The sequence below is a fragment of the Triticum aestivum genome, chromosome 5D, assembly GCF_018294505.1.
Source record: "Triticum aestivum cultivar Chinese Spring chromosome 5D, IWGSC CS RefSeq v2.1, whole genome shotgun sequence".
Lineage (NCBI taxonomy): Eukaryota > Viridiplantae > Streptophyta > Magnoliopsida > Poales > Poaceae > Triticum > Triticum aestivum.
In genome coordinates, this window is record NC_057808.1 from 200,298,781 (window position 1) to 200,312,996 (window position 14,216).

The 14,216-nt window shown below is 45.5% G+C and overlaps 2 protein-coding genes across 2 annotated transcripts; one reads left to right on the forward strand and one right to left on the reverse strand.

Moving 5' to 3' along the window:
* The first annotated feature begins 905 nt into the window (after positions 1 to 905).
* On the forward strand, positions 906 to 5,999 carry LOC123120058 (probable L-ascorbate peroxidase 6, chloroplastic/mitochondrial). Its single transcript, XM_044540070.1, has 11 exons — positions 906 to 1,095; positions 1,191 to 1,307; positions 1,761 to 1,881; positions 1,957 to 2,057; positions 2,154 to 2,241; positions 4,384 to 4,451; positions 4,538 to 4,624; positions 5,217 to 5,291; positions 5,373 to 5,450; positions 5,542 to 5,646; positions 5,734 to 5,999. The coding sequence occupies exons 1-11, from the start codon at positions 1,012 to 1,014 to the stop codon at positions 5,749 to 5,751; spliced, it is 942 nt and encodes a 313-aa protein (XP_044396005.1). The 5' UTR covers positions 906 to 1,011; the 3' UTR covers positions 5,752 to 5,999.
* Positions 5,844 to 12,665, reverse strand: LOC123120057 (aldehyde dehydrogenase family 3 member H1). Its single transcript, XM_044540069.1, has 10 exons — positions 12,383 to 12,665; positions 11,681 to 11,749; positions 11,362 to 11,458; positions 7,623 to 7,829; positions 7,401 to 7,516; positions 7,169 to 7,273; positions 6,908 to 7,077; positions 6,713 to 6,803; positions 6,426 to 6,575; positions 5,844 to 6,341 (listed from the first exon to the last, which is right to left on the reverse strand). Exons 1-10 carry the CDS (start codon positions 12,572 to 12,574, stop codon positions 6,099 to 6,101), a joined length of 1,440 nt encoding a protein of 479 aa, XP_044396004.1. The 5' UTR covers positions 12,575 to 12,665; the 3' UTR covers positions 5,844 to 6,098.
* Positions 12,666 to 14,216: the final 1,551 nt, after the last annotated feature.

Below are 14,216 nucleotides of genomic sequence, written 5' to 3' on the forward strand. Positions count from 1 at the left end.
TCGTGGAGTCTCGGCGGCGAGGCGCAACAAAGTCTCGACGACAGATGCGTGATAATGAACGCGCGTAGGGAGGAGGCGATGTCTGGCGCCGTGGGGGCGTCGACGGCAGGCCTGGCAAGGTCGATGCGTCAGTACCTGGTTTGAAGATGGATTGATGGAAGACGGCAGCGACGACCTATGGGAGTGCGTCGGACCGGTTTATGCCCCAGATCTAGTATGTGGCTTGGTCGGGGCCTCCGGCATTAGTTGTTAGGCTAGGTGAGAGGTCTGGGTATTCGGCTCACACTTTTTGCACCCCTTCATCAATGGATAAGAGTAGCGAAAGATGTTGCCAAGATGGCGGCTTCAGAGACATTGATGTACTACTTTGTAAGGTCTTTGTGAATAATCAATAAAGTGGCTGCGTGCATCTCCCAAATCCAGAGGCCGGGGTGATCCTTCTTAAAAAAACTATCAAAGACTGAAGATTTTCTTAGGGCATGTATAAAGGAAGCATCACCTAACTGATGCCTTACCTCTTCCACCTAAGTAAAGACAGATGGGGCATCATTTAGTTTTTCAAACACTCAACCCATGAAGCTGCCCTATCAGACCCATGTATGACGTATACAACCTTATTTTTTTACCTTACTTCACATGCACAAGGAAGAGCTAGCTCACCCCATCTCTCGCTTTTGCCCTCTCTGTCTTACTTTTGTCAGCTAGGAGGCTGTTTCCTGTGCAGGATCACGCTTTGATCTGCAAGCTACTGGTTGTGTCTACGTGGACAGTTTAGAATGACGTCAAGCGCTTGGGGCAGCCGTCCAGAGTGGCGCGTTGGCCATGCCCTTATACTCAGTTCGTTATTTTTTTTTCTCCGAGGGACGTGTTGGAGTTTGTGGCTTTGTGCTATGGAGACATCAAAACGAGAGAGCGCGTGCAGGAATTATTTCTCTCGTTGTCCATTTTTCCCCAAACACGCGGACGAAGGAATCACCCCTAAACCCTCCTCTCCCCGCCGCCGAAGCCGACATGGCCGTCCACCACCTCCTCCGCCGCGGGATCTCTGGTGGGTCTCCCCTCCACCCTCTGCGCGGCCTCCTCCTCGTATCGCAGGTATGCGCACAACTCCCGCCCTCGTCCATTACTCAGCGCCGACGCGTCGGTTCCTGATTTCGTGGTGGCCCCTTGTCTGACTTCCCTCCTCGAAGGAGCTCGGGTGGCGTCAGGCGAGCTCGGCGGCGGCGGGGGACGCAGTGGCTGAGCTGAGGGGCGCGCGGGAGGACGTCAAGCAGCTGCTGAAGGAGAAGTCCTGCCATCCCATCCTGGTATCGTATACACGACCTTGGATACCGTGTTTTCGAGTTCGAACAGAGGAATGCCCGTATTGGGCTTTAGATTATCTTCTGGGCAGCCAATAAATTCTGAATTTAACAATACTTCATCCTCATGTACTCCCTCCGTTCCACAATACATGCTTTTCATTTGTTAAAATATAGATGTATCTAGACATGTTTTAGTATATAGGTACATTCATTTTTAGACAAATGGAAGTCAAGTATTTTGGAACGGAGGGAGTACTAGTCAAGGGACTGACACTGCTTTATTATGTTGTGATGAGTGTTGTAAGTGCACCTGTCTGCAACCTCTGTCACAGACGCAAGTTTTAAAATTTGCACACTGCACAGTTCCTGGCTTTGCATCTGCTTGGCCCAACATTAGCTGATGCAGCCTACAAATGCCTCTTTGTGACTTGTCTGCCGAACCGCTTCTGGTTTCAGGTTCGCTTGGGTTGGCATGATGCTGGTACTTACGACAAGAACATTAGTGAGTGGCCCCAGTGTGGTGGAGCTAATGGTAGCTTGAGGTTTGAAATTGAGTTAAAACATGCGGCTAATGCTGGTAGGGCTTCTCCTCCACAGGTTCTCTTTTGCTTCATACAACTAGGGCTGTTTTTTAAAACTAGTTCTACTGCAGGTCTTGTGAATGCTTTGAAGCTTATTCAAGCCATCAAGGACAAATATGCAGGTGTTACTTATGCGGATCTGTTTCAGCTTGCCAGTGCTACAGCTGTCGAGGTACTTTGTGGCGCTTCAACCTATCGATGATGATCATTCCAAAAAATACTATTAGATTAGCAATGATGTGACTGATTTGATTTTGTCATTTTTCAGGAAGCTGGTGGCCCCAAAATCCCCATGATCTATGGAAGGGTTGATGTTTCTGCCCCTGATCAATGCCCACCAGAGGGGAGACTCCCTGGTTAGTAATTACTCCCTCCGTTCGGAATTACTTGTCGTGAAAATGAATGTATCTAGAACTAAAATACGTGTAGATACATCCATTTGTGCGACGAGTAATTCCGAACGGAGGGAGTAGTATCCATGGCCCAGCTTACTATGTATGTCGATTTAGCTTATTTCTGATCTTACCGTCTTTGTCTAGAGCTCGAATATTATACTGCACCTTCAGTTTTGCATGATATAGATCTCTACAGCATGTAGCAACAATTTCTCAGTGATGGGAGCAATAAGCGATTATCTGGTAAACTTGAATGGTTATCCGTTGATTGCTGCAGATATTTCAGTTTACTGATCAAATCATCAAAACTTTAACAAACCAAATGAAGCTCCTACGTGTGTTTGCCTGTGCTACTTGGCTATTCTAGGTTCTTAATATATTAGTAGTATACTGAACTTTGATGAGAGTGGTAGAGTATACAGTCGAACTTCATAATTCTTGCAAAGGGGGGTATATTTAACTAACATGCATGTATTGAAAATCAACTCAGTTTTTGATTCTATTTATTTACCTGTTTGACATAAACTTATGAGCTACCATATGCAAAGGACAGAACTGTCTCATGGACGTAATCTGCTTCACGCAAACATGCTTCCTGAGGATATCACATGTATTTGAATGCTCGGTTATCTGCTGTGTTTAACTAAAACATGCATTAATTAAAATATTAACTGAACACTTGATTTTGTTTCTCCACACTGTTGAATATTGATTTATGGGCTACCACATGCAATGCGACAGAGTTATCAATGGCCATTATCTGCTTCAGGCCGACATGCCTCCTTAGGATATCACCTGTATTTAAATGTATACTAGTAAGCATGCACGTGCAACGCACGTCTCTGCAGTGGCATGACGGGGTGATGACCCCAGAAGCGGTACCGGCTGAGTGCGCAAGGCGTGTTGGAGCAGTGGACGTTTTGGAGGCGGCCCCGAGGGCTTTGCAACTTCGACGACAAGGACCTCATGTCATGTGGGTTACAACTATTGCAGGCATGTGGAATGCTTGTCTCTTCATCGCCGCGGGAAAGTGCCTCATGACTTCTTTCCGGCAGTGATGGAAGAGCCGCTTGTTCGGCGGAGCGAGTCCCCTGGCTAGTGTGTGTGTTTGTGTGGTTTGCGTGTATCGTGGCATTCGGCACACTTTCAAGAGTGAGCTTGGCTCTGTGTGTTTACGGTGTTCTGAAGTGGGCTTGGCCATTTTGTTTTGGTTTTCGCCTGATTTTCGTCATTAATTGGACAATCTTCTACTTAATCAATGAAAGGGCAAAGCTTTTGCTTTGTGTTTGAATTTATTTGTACTCATACTCATGTACTCAACTAAAATTCAGATATATCTAATGTTATTTTACCAGTAAAGAAGGCAGGCTTAACACAAAGGATAACACTCATGTCTGCTTTGAAAATCCACACAAGATAAAATTGAATTAAGAAGCAAGACAATAGAGAAATAGACCTAGAAAGTATCATTCCCATACTTACAAATTCATGACGCCCTTCTGCCAATTTTCAATGAATAATGTTCATAACTTTAATCCAAATAGTAAATGTTATAACCGAGCTACATGTAGTTCAGCAGAGTCCACTGCCCCCCCCCCCCCTCCCCCGCCTCTTCTCTTGGGGTGCTCAATTCAAAAAAGTAGTATTTGGCCTCCTCAAGAATTGACGTATTTACTCTTTGCTTCCCAAGCAATCTCCATCTAGCCCCGCCATCTTTGGGTTTCTCATGAATATAATATTTTTGGATTTAGTCAAAAAGGCACTCGGGTCTTGCATCCACCCATTGGGTTCTTTGTTATGCTGCGGGAAGAAATCCTCTCTTGTTGGCCCTTCAAAATGAAAATGGTTGGCAATGTTATCAGCTTATACTTTAAGATGGCGCCCAACCTAGACACAGACCACAAGAATAATTTTGTCCAACAAAGTGTTCCCTTCTCAAGTAATGCAACATTTTCTCATGTTTGGTTTTTCAGTTCTACCAGTGCTAATTCATGTTTCCTCTGTGATGTAATTTAGGTTGACATTTAGAAACCAAAATATGAACTAAACTTGATCTTTTTGATGCATGCTAATGCTATCATATATTTTTTGCCACCCTTTCAGCTGCTGGTCCGCCTTCACCTGCTGAACATTTGCGAGAAGTATTCTACAGAATGGGCCTGAATGACAAGGTACTCGGGTACTGCTGTGTTACTTTTAACTCTTCAATACAGCATACTTCTGGAGTTGCTTGTCTTATCTGTTTTGTGATCTGTAGGAAATTGTTGCATTGTCAGGAGCACACACACTTGGACGATCAAGACCAGAGCGCAGCGGCTGGGGTAAACCTGAAACGAAATACACTGTGCGTAAATTACAGCCGGAGCTCATTGTTTCCAATTTAAAGATGCCTTATCTATTGAAACATATTCATGGTACTAGCTGAATGACCCATGCGCTGCTACACAGTAACAGAAGTAATAAATATAAATCCAATCATGTGGGGTAACTATCTCCGTCCATTACGAAATAGATTTGTATATAGTAACAGCCCAGGCAACTTAGAAATCGCAAAACAGTAAAATTTTATATGAAATATTTAATAGATTATTCAATAAAACATCACCAACGCTTGTATTAGTTCCTTGCGTTTGCGCATCCTGCAAAAGGACAATGTCAGATCGCTGCTTTGCTGGGTGCTAACAAAACCGAAAGTTATTTCTTCTACACTCAAAGTGTCATTTGGCCATATCAATTCAATTGTGATTTTTGAATGAACTACAAAAATGAGCTATATTCTTATCACCATCATAACTTTTCTATCAGAGCTTATATGTTCCTACAAAGCTGTTCTTCTTGGTGCCAGCATGTACAGCATTATTATGTTATCACTGAAGAATGTTGTGAACCTTATATCATATTGTTAGCCTGATTGGTTGTTATGCTTGACTTACCAGAAAAATGGACCTGGTGCACCTGGGGGGCAATCTTGGACATCACAGTGGCTCAAGTTTGATAACAGCTATTTCAAGGTGAGATTCCTACTTTGCAATATGCTATAGTAATACCTGCAATCATTATTATCTTACAGTTACAGAACACATAAAATTTAGGATGTCAAAGAACGACGAGACGAGGACCTTCTAGTTCTGCCTACTGATGCTGTGCTCTTTGAGGATTCATCATTCAAGGTTAGTGACGATTCTCCCATTGCAAAATATCTGTAGCTGATTCTTTGAACTGATTCTTTAAACATAATTTTGTGCGCTATCATTGTTGCAGATTTATGCTGAAAAGTATGCTGAGGACCAGGATACATTTTTTGAAGACTATGCTGAAGCTCATGCTAAATTGAGCAATCTTGGGTCTAAGTTTGACCCTCCTAAGGTAGATGGGATTAAGATAACTATTTATGAGAATCAGGACATAATTAACCATATTGTAAAGTCGTGCTGACTCGTTGCAATGTTGCAGGGTGTATCACTAGACTAGCTGATATTTGCTGCTGATGAACTGCATTTTGGTGAGTGAAGATGACAAGGCTCTGTTTCTTCAAACTATTTTTGAGGTGTAACAAATTCGGATCCACTGAAGCAGTATTTTGAGTTGTGTGCTCCATTACCAGAAATAAAAGCAGCATTGGACAGTTCCCGGACCGAACATTTATGATACTTACATGTTGTATCTTCAAGGTGATCAAATATAAAACAATACTACCAGGCTGTTGCCCCTTTGCGATATGTCTGAAACAGAACGGTGCCTAGCAAGCACACTATGGGATATTTTATTTATCTTTTTGTTTGATCATACAATATACCAAGCATCCTGAAGAGGTGAGCTCATTTCCCTCTTGGGAACCCCAGGATAGCCTGAATCATGTCTCCCAGCTTGCCTTCAAGCACTCCTTTGAGGATCTTGAGCTTTGGTGCCGAGTAGGGCGGGTACCTAGCCCTGGCCTCCCCGGCGAAGCCTCGATTCATGACTGCCTTCCTGTGGCTGAAAGCATCAAAGCTGAACTTCCCATGGTAGGCGCCCGTGCCGCTCTCCCCAACTCCTCCAAATGGCAGGTATGGGTTTGTGAGCTGCAACATCGCAAAGCAATGTTAGCATTCTCACTTTAGTTCCCTGTAAAATTCATGTTCCAAACGGGGCCTTGTGGTGATTACATGTATGCTGGTGTCGTTGAAGAGCATTCCTCCTGCAGAAATGGCCCCCTCGAACTGGTTCTGGAGCTCACTGTCCCTGGTGAAGAGGTAAGCTGCAAGTGGCTTAGCCATTGAGTTGATGAGACCAAAGCTTTCGTGGATCTTGTCAACCTGAAAGAAAAAGAGAACATTTGACTCAGATGCACATCATGTACCACCAGTAATCTCCTGTGCTTCTTTTTTTGAGGGGAATCTTATTGGTCAAAAATGAAGTGAAATTCTCTGAATCTAAAAGAGTTGGCTCTGACCGTGAGGATCGGAAGCAAGGGCCCGAATATTTCCTCCTTCATGATGGCGGAATCGAGAGGGACATCTAGGAATATTGTAGGGGCGATCTTCCTGCGGTACAATGAACAAACGATATGTGGGCAGATCAACCAAACGCATTATGCGCATGATGCTGGTTTGCTAGAGTTTGTAATGTGAAGATGGAATCCACTCACAGCTGCTGTTCATCCCTCTGCCCGCCGAACACGATATCGGAGACCATCTCTTCGTCCATCAAGCCCTTGAGCCTGCCAAAATGGCTGGCATTCACGACGCGGGACAAGTCCGCTGATAGTAGTGGATCCTTCCCGTAGAACTTCTCCAAAACTTTCTTCAAAGACTCGAGCTTCCAAGTTACGTTCAACGAAAAGTTAGGATTCATCACCCTCGTAAAAAAAGAGGGTTAGAACTGTGCAAACAAACATATATGCACGTACCAGCTTTGGGGCAAAAGCCTGTGTGGTGATGATGAAATCAGGAGCAATGCAGGCCTGGCCATTGTTGCAACCCCACTTGCCAGCAGCGATCCTCTTGGCAGCAATCTTTGTAGAAAAATAATAATAATTAAGAAACATGAGTTAGAAAAAAATGGAACATCTAAGAGAAGGTGAGTTTTTTTTTCGTGGGATTTTGGCACTGATCATTCAGACTGGGGAAGATTGATTTTACGTGGAGATCGACGTTTGAATCGACAACCACCGGGCATTTGCCACCGAGCTCCAAGACGGCCGGCGTCAGATGCTTGGCCGCTGCGGCCATCACGACGCGTCCGACTCTACTGTTGCCTGCAATTTTTCGTCGCAACATGCGTTGGTTGGGTGCAGGCGAGAAGAAGGTTTCGAGCTTCATCGACGGCGGTCGTCAAGAACTGACATGGAGATTGGCACTGACCTGTGTAGAAGATTTTGTCCCACTTCTGGTTTAGGAGCGCGGTGGTCTCCTTGACGCCGCCCTCGATGACCTTGATGCAGGTGCCGTCCACGAACCGCGGCAGCAGCTCGGCCAGCAGCGACGACATGGCTGGTGCCCCCTCAGACGGCTTCAGCGCAACGGCGTTGCCGGCGGCGATCGCACCGATGACCGGGTCCAGGGACAGCACTGAGATGATCGGTAGATATGTCGTTTGGAACGCATGAGTTTCATGGTTTTTCCCATTTGAAATGAGACACAGTATGAAGAGCAAGAAGATAAAAGAGAAAATTCCTTATTTGACAATATCTTAAAATCTGCTTCTTTATTTGAAGCCGGAAAAGTTTTTCTTCCCTATTTAACACAAGTTCTAAATTTTATTCCCTATATGACATTTCCGCCCATTTTGAGCCTAAATGACACCTGAAAAGACTCTTTTGCCCCTCATGTGGTGTGTGTGGGAGGCAATAGCGCACACACGCAGCATCAGTGCGAGGGCAGGAGCACACACGCAGCATCAGTGCGAGGGCAGGAGCACACACGCAGCATCAGTGCGAGGGCAGGAGCACACACGCAGCAACACATACACATGCACAACACGCACGCACGCGCGCACACACTCAACAACACGCACGCGCGCGTGCACACACACGCAGCAACACACATGCACGCGCACACACACGCAGCACACACACATACACACACGCAGCAGCAGCACACACGCATGCAGCACATAGGCACGCAACAGCACACACACACGCGCGCGCATGTACACACGCAGTAGCAAACACACACGCAGCAGCACACATGCACACACACATGCAGCAGCAGCACACATGTGCGCGTGCACCCACACACGCAACAGCACACATGCGCGCGCACACACATACCGCATGAAGGGCAAAATCATCTTTTCAGGTGTCATTTAGGCTCAAAATTGACGGAAGTGTCGTATAGGGAATAAAATTTAGGATTAGTGTCAAATAGGGATTTTTTTTTTCCAGTGTCAAATAAGGAACCAAATTTTAAGACAGTATCAAATAAGGAATTTTCTTAAGATAAAAATATCACTTGAGCTTCCCCGCAACACAAATTAATTATTAGAGCTGGATCTCGAGCCAATTTTCTTATATGTCCCGCTGCAACTCGTAAATTACTTTATCATCTAGTGTCATAGGAGTATTACTAAGCCTGAAGTATTAAAATTGCATTGTTTTGAAAAAAATGCAATTTTAATAAAACGGCACTTTTTTTTCCATAAGATGGTTGGATAATCCAAAAGTATATAAACGTGACTCGGATTTATGAAGATTATTTTTTTAAAAACTTCTAAATACACAATATGTATTGTTGGTAAAGCTTAGTAACTCAAAGTTCAAATGATGAAAGAATTTGAGTACACGTGATGAAATTGAGTACAATCCATTATTTTCTCCGAAAAAAAGAGCGAGTACAGTCCATTATTTACCTACTAGTTCTGTCCCAGTGAAAACATCCCCACATAAAAAAGAATCCACATTAGTTCTGATGTTGTGACCATTATTTACCTACTAGTTCTGTCCCAGTGAAAACGTCCCCACATAAAAAAGAATCCACATTAGTTCTCATGTTATGACGGTTGTGTCCATGGAATTGCCTAAGGCTGCTTGTAATGGATAGTATTAGTATCATGCAGATGATATTAATGTATGATATTACCTCCCTAATGCATAGTATCATATATTAGTATCATAGATGACTTTATTTATTGCTATGTATAACATACATATTAGTAGTATAATTTTTATTATGATACGGTATCATGATATGATATGATACTCAACCATCTCTTTTTTCATTTAATTCTATGCCACCTCATCAAAATTGACTAGTTGGCATGCATGACACTAGCTATGAAACTCCCATTATGACTAGCCTAACATGGTTTTTCGTCTAGGACAATGCCGCCCTGCAAGATCACAACCTACTGGCTCAACTTGGCGGCGACGCTGCGCACCGGCGTGAACTCTCCCCACGATGCACTACCGCGGCCGGATCCTTGGCGTGGATCTGGCGGACCTGGCGCCATGGGGGATCTAGCCCGCCCATCCGGGTGAAGGAGAAGAAGGACATCGTTTACCATCGACCCAGCCGCCCCCTCGTTCCGGTGAATGAGGTCATCCCCGTCGAGGCCTAGCCGGAGCCCGAGGACCCGATCCACCCTGTGTTTCATCTCTCTGCCCTCGAAGCTCGGAACTCCCACACTCATCAACGAGGAGGAGGAGCGGCTATCGCTTGTGAGTCGACCCCTACGCCTTCTTCGAGGATCTCTTGTCATTGTCGGAGGAGGAGGACGATGACTAGACGACGCCGGCCTCAGACTAGCGTAGGTAGTATTAGGTAGCAATATGGCTCATACAGAGACATGCTTATTTTTAAAATGTCATAAAGTGACATTTGAAGTCGCTAAACTATATGTAAAGAGACGCATTTTGACAACTATTACAGTTTTTGTTAAGTTATTTCTCTGATACATGCGTTTGGTATGTCTAATTTGATCTGTATTTGCGCACGGCCGTCACGGCCTCTTTATCCATATAGAGTGCGGCCGATGGCGATGCGAATCCGCTAGAATTAATCTTAGTTGAGGGTCAAAATATGAGATATTCTTTTGAAGGGGTAAAACTGTTCAAAAGTATTGAAGAGTGTCATACACATAAAAAATGATGCGTTGTTAGTTGTACTAATTGACCCATGCCTTTTATGTTGTACCCCTTCTTAAATATAAGTCTTTGTAGAGATTTCACTACGAATCACATTTTGCTTCGTATGTAAAATATGGTTCATAGTGGAATCTCTAGAAAGACTTATATTTAGAAACGGAGGAAGTATATATAACGCATGAAAGACGCACGGTACCAGATAGGGTTAATGCACGAAAGATACATGACATAGAAGAAAATAAATGAAGCTACATTTTATTGATGGCTTTGTGGCCGTCAACTAACTAACTATCTGAAACTAAGCTATCTCAACGAGATGCACTATTCTGGCAGCGCAGGAAGATGGAAGTGATTTGTACAAGAGCTGAAAGATACCAAAGTATAAATGTCGACAGCGACGGAACGAAATCCAAACCCCCAGGACGGCAATCATGCACACAACCCTCCGTTCTGCAACAGTGAAGTGGGGGATGCCTACGTGGCACTTCTTTACGTGCACACCAACCACAGTCATATGCCAGGCGCATTTACCCGCAAAAAGTAAAGAAAAAAGAGGAGTACATGCCAGCCGCATGAGCATGTGGGCTGAGCAAATCATTCCCATTCTTATACTTACATCTCATGGCTCATTTTCCTATTAACTGGACCATTTTCCCTCTTCTATAATGCAAAGGCAGAGCATCTGCCGTTCACGCTCAAAAAAATCTCATGGCTCATGCACACATGTTGCATGCATGCACCAGCTAGTGGTTGTTCCCAGTTTCTGGGTAACTTTTTAGTTGAAGATCTTCCTCTGTTTATATTCCCTTTAATTAATAGTGATCTAAACACTCTAATATTTCTTTACAGAAGAAGTACGATCCAATTTCATTTAACTTCAATTTGATGTATCCTATACACAATGAAATTAGTAGCGCACGCGTGAAAGCTTGTTGAATGGCATTTTAATTTATGGCTAAACATTTTTTCTGTCAACTTAGGTTCCATGCATGTAGCTAGGAGTGTTCAAATGAACTTACAGAGAGGGTAGTTCCAGGCGGAGATGACGAGCACGAGGCCGAGGGGCTCTGGCGTAATCCTCGCCGTCGAGGGGAAATTCATGAGCTTTGCAGGAACCTGAACCAAGGGTATGTCGCTATTCTATCAATGCTTAACAAGATAATGGACATTGTGTGATATAAATCTGCAAGTGATTAGCTGCTGCGGGTACAGAGCATGATTGGTTTTCTATCAATAGGTTTGTGTACAGTGTAGGCTTCATAGCTGTAGAGAAACTGTTGATTAAGCTATCGATATCTCACATCATATCAAGGTACTAGTGAATCGACAATGATATACCTTCTGGGGTTTCATCCATTTCTTGAGATTCTTCAAGGCAAACAAGCACGACGACTTGATCAGAGATAGCTGCCTCATCAAAATTCACAATTGACAAGAGAACAAATAACATGTGAGTAAGCATGTGACTAGCCACGAGAGAAAGCCCAGTGCGAAATAGATAAATAAACCAAAAAGCTCAAATAATACATGAACTTTCTTTTTGGAGTTGATAACACATGAACTTGACAGACCGTTTTTCGTGTGTGGTATTTAGTTTCAGGTGATCCGAGAGAAACGAAGTTTTGCAGAATTTGATTTCGATCTGTGGGCAGATGCTTAAATAACTGGGTTTACGTGTATACACTGCGCATATATGTTTGATTTTCTTCCATTTTTGTTGGTGCCATAGTTAAATGACACCATCCGATTGAATTTAAAGAAAGAAAAACAGGGCTGTGAAATCATGAGTTAGTACTGTATGACTAAGCGAGTTGTGAATCGAACATGCAAATAGAGCAGACAGGGACTTTAAGAAGCCAGAAATTTCAGATCAGTTTGCCAATCCAATCGACCCAATTAATACTCCCTAGCAAGGAATCTCATTTTTTTTGGTCACAAGAAGGAACCCGCGAAGATCTTAAAAAACTAATCCAATGTATGAATATGATCGATCGTAGTCGTAACGGAGAAATTAGGACGCGTAGATGCTGGTTGACGTACCTCATGGACGTGTGCTTCGGTCTTGGGCTTGCCGAGGTCGGCGTGGAGGGCGTCGCATATCTCCGCCTCCATCTCCGTGGCCATCCGCAGAACCCCTCGCAGCTGCGCCGCCCGCCACTCCGCCGGCCGCGTCTGCCCCGCCGCGAACCTCGCCCGGAGCTCCTGCACAGCCGCCGCCCGGGACTCCACCATGTTATATATGTAATCTAGCTAGCACCTGGTGAATTAACTGCAAGCAAGCCAGTAAGGTCGGTGATATGGAGGGAAGGAGGAGGCTGGAGGTGGTTTGTCTTGTGGAGAGATGAGAGACGTGCTTATATATGTCTGACGTTTCTAGATTTTTTTAGGGATGACGGGTCCGCCACGTTTCCTTGGCGAAACGCTAGGCGAGCCCGCCCCACGGCGATGGCCGGCGTGGTTCGCCGTCAACCTTCGGGCGGCGACGACTCTCAGGCCGTGTCGTGGGGAGGTCGTGCTCGGCCCGCACATGGACTCGGTGGAGCTTGTGGATGAGCGAGGGTGCACGGTGGACAGGCGGGCCAGGAGAGGGCTCGTGTTGACCCCTGGCACCATAATCGTGTTCCCCTGTCACGTCGCGCGCATCGAGGGGGAAGACTCCGACGGGAGCGACGCCTCGGGAGCCGGCGAGGGAGGAATTGCGGCCGGTGGGAGAGGAAATGCGGTCGGTGGGGGAGTTAATTCGGGCAATACTTATGGCCGGGTTGATCCGCTCCCTCTCGGTCCTTCACTTCCCCTCCCAGCCGTCTCGTTCACCCCTCTCCTGGTTGACGACTGCGGCGATGGTGGAGATCAGCGAGGAGAAGTTGAGGAGGTTTGCAGGCAGGGACGCGCGCCTGCGTGCTCGTCTGAGGGAGATCGGCTCGTGGTACACCAGCAAAAGGGAGATGTATGGGGAGGCGGAGGCGACCTTCGAGGGCCTGACGGCGGCGGAGGAGCGGTCGCTGTTCGGGCGAGGTGGGCGCAAGCATCCGCTCCAGGTGCTGCTGTGGGCGATGGATCAGGCGGATTCGCCGGTGAGAGCTGTGGCGAGAAAGTGGGTGGCGTTCACCTCCTTCGAGACGGCGAATCTCGCCCCGGCCATGCGGGAGTCGGCGCTCAGATCTCGCGAGGGGGTGCTGGCTCTTCCTGCTCCAGGATCGGCCATGGCGCCGATCGAGATTCACGAAGACCCAGTGGAGCAACCACTGCTGGAGGAGGCGCGACAGACGGAGACGCGGACTCCGCGACGCTCGGCTCGACTCGCCCCAACTCCGACAACACCGACCCCTCGCCGCTCGGCATGCCTCGCCGAAATCGATGCCTGAAGCCTTCGCTAGCCCACAACCGCTTCTGGATGTTGGCTAGCGAAGATTCAGGTCCCGATTTCGATGAGGATGATGAGGCAGGTAATCATTGTGACTCCGCTCCTCCATATGATCCTTTTGTCTGCAAATATCACATGCAATTTGAGGATGTTGATACCCAAAGCCGAATCAGGCTTGCGAATAGAAAAATGAAGAAAAAAATGAATAGATATGTGCAGAGTTTACTTTTGAAGTATGAGGGGGATGCAGATAGGAAGAAAAATGTTAGGATGCATACTGATTTTAATAGGTACATGACACATATTGATTCTCCTAGTTGGGGAGATTATCACTGTAGTGAAATTGATATGGCGCTCATAAAAATGAAGCCCAGAAATCCAATAATCTAGGATAATACCAGATTCCCTGAATTTTTAAGTGATATTGAACCTGATGATATTAATCCTCCCAAAAAACCTATCAATGGCTCTAAGAGGATAATGGACAAGATTGATAAGGAAGATATTAGG